A 6,543-nucleotide genomic window follows, 5' to 3' on the forward strand; every position below is an offset into this window, starting at 1 on the left:
TTGAAATTGTACGATTTATAAACAATCAATTCATCTCTGTACTCAACCTGTGACTAAATAAAATAAATTATCGTCAAACAATTTTTGGTACTATATGGCCAAGATTTGAAATATTGAAGAAATTATTGCAATATATATTTGGCTAACCACATACTATTAAGTTTAAATTAATTGAAATATGTGCAACTTTGATTCCTTAGTTTGTGAATCTTCGCAAATTTTATCTTTGCAAGTATAATTCTATCTGTTATATCAACTATATTTGTGGACGATATCGTTCGATAAATAATTTGTTGGAAATTTATTATTTGATACGATGTCAAAATCAATTGAACTGGAAGGTTGGTCCATTACATATACTTGTGGTTATAGACTCTTGATAAGTTAATTAATTCACATCAAGAGAGTGAATGATATATATTCCAACCATATTAAATTTAGAATAATTAGCAAATTCAAAAGTAAATTCAAAATTTAAACTCGATTTTATTTTTATATTCTCGTTATTAAACTCAATACACTTCTGTAATTATAGGATCAGATTTTATAATTATTTGTCAAAATTTTAACTAAAACAACATATGAGTTTTTCAAACTTCTTGAGCATCTTTGATGAACAAAGTTATTCGGTAATTATGTTAATGGCAGCTAGCAGGCCACCTATAAAATATTCAAATTTGGTAGTAGAGAGATAGACTCAAGAATTTTATTAAATTGAAATTCAAAATATATATAAGAAAAAAAAAAGTAAACATACGAAAAATCAATTGAGATAAATTTTTCGATGTTCCTTATACCACCAAAACTTCAGGCACTGATTGAATCATATGGACAAGTTGACCTGAACAGGTGCTATTATTACATAAGAAAATGAGATTTTAATAATTTTTTTAATCCATATTATATGGGTACGCACCTACCTATATATATCCTAAAAAAAATACCAAATTCAATTGAATCGACATTATACATTAGAGATGTACCTTTGAATGATGTCTCTATTATTGATGTCATGATCAGTTGAGTTGGAAAGTTGGGTCCATTACATGTACTTGTTGCTTTTATGGTTTGTAATTCATCACATCACGGGACCATATATATATATATATATATAATATATGCTTTTATCACCAAAAATAATAGACAGATTAAAAAGTATATATATATAGTACTATTTTAAGATTATTTTTCTTGTGGGTTTTTGCTTCTCTCTATTGGTCATAGGATAAAGTTTAGGAATTGTTAGTTAATGCATTCAAATGTTAGTAATATGGCATTTAATTCCCACGTCATATATATAATTTTAATTTAAAGTATCATATAGTATAATTTTATATATTGGCTTGTGAGTGTGTAGATGTTATAGCATTAAATTCAGTTACTTTGATAATAAATATTGATTTTATTCTTTTTGACTCCTGATGATGTCATCAATTAATAGTTGTGTTGATACAAGATTTTTATTAATCATCCTATTTAATTGAAAACACATTAACTCTCAATGAAAAGAACATGGTGTATTCAATTGAAACAATTCTCTAGAAACTTTCAAAATACTGTTTAAATGACAAAACAATTGCAAATGAAAAAAAATTTAACAATGAATAAAGAACTGCAAATTTAGATGTCATGCCTTCAACTATGAGAACCAATTTGGTTAATAAATGTTGAGTTGGGGAATGACTTCATTGAAACATGTTGAGCATGAAAGATGAAAATTTAATAATATGGAGGTGGCGGTGATGGAGAAGGTCACGGTTTCTTGAAGTAGTCATTTTTTGGCAAAGACGGCACCTTGAATGCTGGTTTAGGCACTAAGGATACCTCTGGAACAGTTGGCACCTTCTTGTAGTTATCTTCGGGAACTGATGACTTTTTGTAGTAGTCATTAATAATTCTTAGGTAAAGAAGACACCTTGTTTTCCTGTTTAGGTACTAAGGGTACCTCTGGAACAGATGACACCTTGTTGTAGTTATCTTCTGGAACTGATGGTTTCTTAAAGTAATCATTTTTTGGCAAAGACGACACCTTGTATTCTGGTTTAGGCTCAGAGGGTACCTNAGATATGTGAACCCACACTTGAAGTATTATACCGTGCGATTATGTTGGGTGCACCTCTCTAAGTGAGTTTAGAAATTTGAATCTTTTAGTTATCTTGTTTTATGTTCCTTTTTAAAATTGGGTAATATCTCTCTAAGTGGTTTGGATAGGTAAATATAACTTTGGACCTATAATTTTAAAATTTTAATTATTTTTAGTGATATGAACCTAAATGTTAAATCAATCAAATTTATATCTTAGATCTACCTTTTTGTAATAGTGCACCCATCATCTCAAAATCCTGGATACGCCTCTGGACACCTTGTTGTAGTTATCTTCTGGAACTAATGGTTTTTTAAAGTAGTCATTTTTTGGCAAAGACGACACCTTGTATTCTGGTTTAGGCTCAGAGGGTACCTCTGGAACAAATGATATTGTAGTTATCATCTGGAATTGATGGTTTCTTGTAGTAGTCATTCTTTGGTACAGAAGGCACCTTGTATTCCTCTTTAGGCACTGAGGGAACCTTTGAAAAATATGACACCTTTTTGTAGTTATTTTGTGGAATTGATGGCTTCTTGTCATAATCGTTCTTAGGCAAAGATGGAAACTCGTATTCCTGTTTAGGCATTTAGGGCACCTTATATTCCTGTTCAGGAATTGAGGGTACTTTCTTGTAGTTATGTTCTGAAACTATTGGCTTCTCGTAGTAATCATTCTTCGGTAGAGATGGCACCTCATCTTCCTTTTCCGGTGTGCTTGATACTTTATTGTATGTTGACTCTGATGATTCATAAGAATAAGGTGAATATGCCATAGTGCTTATGGCAATCAAGAAAAATGCCAAAGCACAAGCAAATTGAGACCATTGCTTCTTCATTTGGCTTCCCATTTAGAAGGGTTGTATTTTAAGGATAGATGGTTATATTTATTTTTCTTGTGTTTTAAATATGAGGAACTAGGTGTTTATATTGCTTAACTAAGATGGTGATTTGTTGTTTGGATTCTCTCAAATAAGATTTTTCCATTTTTTTGGTTAATTCTATTCCACTAAGGTGTTGAGATAATGGGAAGCCATGAACAATTAGTACAAATTTTCTCTATTTAATAATTTAAATCCAAACTTTTATGACTTCCAAGAATGTTGTTCTTATTTTATTTTTTATTGGTACAATGAAAATTTGATTAAATAAATTTTTTGAAAGTTGATGTGTGTCGGCCTAACAAATATTGTCCATTAGTTTTATGCAGTTTGGATGCTTTGAGCACGACTTATAATTCACATCATGGGACCATTAACCATACAATATTATTTTGTGTTTGATTAGGTTTTGATACAAATATGAAAAATTGGAAGTTATTGTTTCCAATGTCATAAAATTTAAATTTTTTATTTGGTTTAATAATTTTTGTTATTCGGAATTTATTGATTCAGATTAATCTAAACTTGCCATCATGTATGATTCATTTTAAGGGGAAGAAATTCTCTACGAGAGATTAATCTATTTCCCGGGATCAAACCTTACTTACATCAAGTTTTGAGTCAATCAATTTTTCTTAAAGATTATTTTTTATTTTTCCTCATAATATTTTAAAAGTTCCGGTTTTAAAAAATATATATCATATAGTTTTTAAAAATTCTATTTTTGAGTAGTTGAAATATATAAAACCAAACTTGACCATTAAAATGCCAAAATGGTCGACTATTGTAGGAGAAATCAATTAAAATAATAATTTATTTATTAAAATAATAATTACCACTAATTAATTCACCTACACCGCCGCGAAACAAATGTAAACCACCGCTAAATAACCATAAAATGCACCAATAATTGCCTCTAAAATTTTAATATCGCAAGGTGGTAATCCAATTAATCGCTAATGCACTTAAATTGCCACTAAATATTGCTTTTTTATATGAAGGGGTTGCAGAAATTAATTAAATCCATAGCATTTTATAGTAAGTAGTCTAACATTATATTTTGTCTCCCATATTAAAATGATTCAATATTTGGTTCACTTTATTTTCTTATCTCCCATAAATTGTATATTTCATTGTTTTGCTATTAATATAGTAAGTGAACAAATTCACAATTGCTGGAAGAATAGATGAAACTACATAAATTATCAATAAAAAAAGAGCTTTGATAGCATGCCTTTGAACTCATAATATTCAATTGAACAATTATGTGGAAACATACAAAATACAATAAAAGTTAATGAAATGACAAGACAATTGCAACCCAAGTTAAGGTCGGAAAAAGAAAAAAAAAACAACAAATAAAGATTACGAATGCGTTCAACTCATAATATGAGAACCATTTTGGTTATGTAGGTTCACCTGAAGAGGGATTTCCTTGAAACATGTTGAACATGTGAAAGATGAAAATTTAATAATATGGAGGTGGTGGTGATGGGGAAGGAGTTGAAGATGATTCATGGTAGTAAGGAGGAGGTGGTGATGGAGAAGGTGATGGTTTCTTGAAGTAGTCATTTTTTGGAAAAGAAGGCACCTTGTATTCTGATTTAGGCACTAAGGGTACCTCTGGAATAGATGGGACCTTCTTGTAGTTATCTTCTGGAGCTGGTTTCTTGTAATAGTCATTCTTTGGCAAAGAAGACACCTTGTATTCTTGTTTAGGTACTGAGGGTACCTCTGGAACAAATGACACCTTCTTGTAGTTATCTTCTGGAACTGATGGTTTCTTATAATAGTCATTTTTTGGCAAAGAAGGCACCTTGTATTCTGGTTTAGGTACTGAGGGTACCTCTGGAACAGATGACACCTTCTTGTAGTTATCTTCTGGAACTGATGGTTTCTTGTAATAGTCATTCTTTGGCAAAGAAGGCACCTCGTATTCTTGTTTAGGTACTGAGGGTACCTCTGGAACATATGACACCTTCTTGTAGTTATCTTCTTGAACTAATGGTTTCTTGTAATAGTCATTCTTTGGAAAAGAAGGCACCTTGTATTCATGTTTAGGTGCTGAGGGTACCTCTAAACCCAATGACACCTTCTTGTAATTATCTTCTGAAACTGATGGTTTCTTGTAATAGTCATCCTTTGGCAAAAATGACACCTTATATTCTAGTTTAGGTACTGAGGGTACCTCTGAAACATATGACACCTTCTTGTAGTTATCTTCTGGAACTGATGGTTTCTTGTAATAGCCATTCTTTGGCAAAGAAGGCACCGTGTATTCTTGTTTAGGTACAGAGGGTACCTCTGGAATAGATGACACCTTCTTGTAGTTATCTTCTTGAACTGATGGTTTCTTGTAATAGTCATCCTTTGGCAAAGAAGGCACCTTGTATTCCTGTTTAGGTGCTGAGGGTATCTTTGGAACATATGACACCTTCTTGTAGTTATCTTCCGGACTTGATGGCTTCTTGTAGTAATCATTCTTTGGCAAAGATGACACCTTATATTCATGTTTAGGCACATAGGGCACCTTGTATTCCTGTTCAGGAATTGAGGGTACTTTCTTGTAGTTATCTTCTGAAACTAATAGCTTCTTGTAGTAATCATTCTTTGGCACTGAGGGTACCTTGAATTCCTCACTTTTGGCTACTGTAGTAGGTACTTTATTGTATGTTGTATCCGTTGATTCATAAGAATAAGGTGAGTATGCCATAGTAGAAGTGGCAATCAAGAAAAATGTCAAAGCACAAGCAAATTGAGGCCACTGCTTCTTCATTTGGCTACCCATCCAGAATATTTGAATTCTAATTAAGGCTAGATAGTTGTTATGTTTTTGTTTTTCTTGTGTATTCTTGAATGGAGGAAATAGGAGTTTATATAGCTCAACTAAGATGGTGACTTGATGATTTGAATGCTACCAAATAGTCCAAACATATCAAAGATTTTCCCATTTTTTTGGTTAATGCTATTCCACTAAGGTCTTGAGATATATAATGGAAAGCCATGAACAATATCGACTTACCTATTTTTAAAAAATTAATTCCAATCTTTTATTGACTTCCAAGAATGTTGCTCTTGTTCCCTTTTGTTGGAACATTGGATATTTGATTAAATAATATATATGTTGTTGGCCTAATAATAAATATTTGTCCATTTGTTATATGTACTTTTGATTCTTTGAGCACGACTTAAACTTCTCATCATTATACATACTTTGCATCACCAAGAATGATAATATATTGGAAGCTATTATTTCAAATATCATTTATTTAATTTTATGTTTGGTTTACTATCTGGTATTTAGATAAACCATGGCTAAATTCATTTAAACTGTTAGTAAATTCACCTTAATCGCCACTAATATACACCTATTAACCGCCGTTAAATGCTTTTATATTTGAAGTAGAAATCTAAACCAAAGCTAAAAAAATTATTAATATGTTATCAGATCAAAATGATTTACAACTGACAATGCTGTAATAAATCAAATGAGCCCAAAAAAAATAAAAAGGAAGGGCATTTTTATGGAAATTTAACAAAATCTCTAATAAGAGCTAATTACATCTTTATCTCTACTCTT

The 6,543-nt window shown here is 31.1% G+C and overlaps 1 protein-coding gene and 1 pseudogene across 1 annotated transcript; both read right to left on the reverse strand.

The window, feature by feature from the left end:
- Positions 1–1,719: 1,719 nt before the first annotated feature.
- LOC125868275 (protein PELPK1-like) lies at positions 1,720–2,933 on the reverse strand (annotated as a pseudogene).
- Positions 2,934–4,203: 1,270 nt separating this feature from the next.
- Positions 4,204–5,793, reverse strand: LOC125868084 (protein PELPK1-like). Its single transcript, XM_049548685.1, has one exon. It carries the CDS (start codon positions 5,749–5,751, stop codon positions 4,432–4,434), a length of 1,320 nt encoding a protein of 439 aa, XP_049404642.1. The 5' UTR covers positions 5,752–5,793; the 3' UTR covers positions 4,204–4,431.
- Positions 5,794–6,543: the final 750 nt, after the last annotated feature.

The sequence above is a fragment of the Solanum stenotomum genome, chromosome 6 (assembly GCF_019186545.1).
Source record: "Solanum stenotomum isolate F172 chromosome 6, ASM1918654v1, whole genome shotgun sequence".
Classification (NCBI taxonomy): Eukaryota; Viridiplantae; Streptophyta; class Magnoliopsida; order Solanales; family Solanaceae; genus Solanum; species Solanum stenotomum.

Bases quoted from the DNA above. Each gene is read 5' to 3' on its own strand.
- LOC125868084 (XM_049548685.1), bottom strand. From the start codon at position 5,751: ATGGGTAGCCAAATGAAGAAGCAGTGGCCTCAATTTGCTTGTGCTTTG.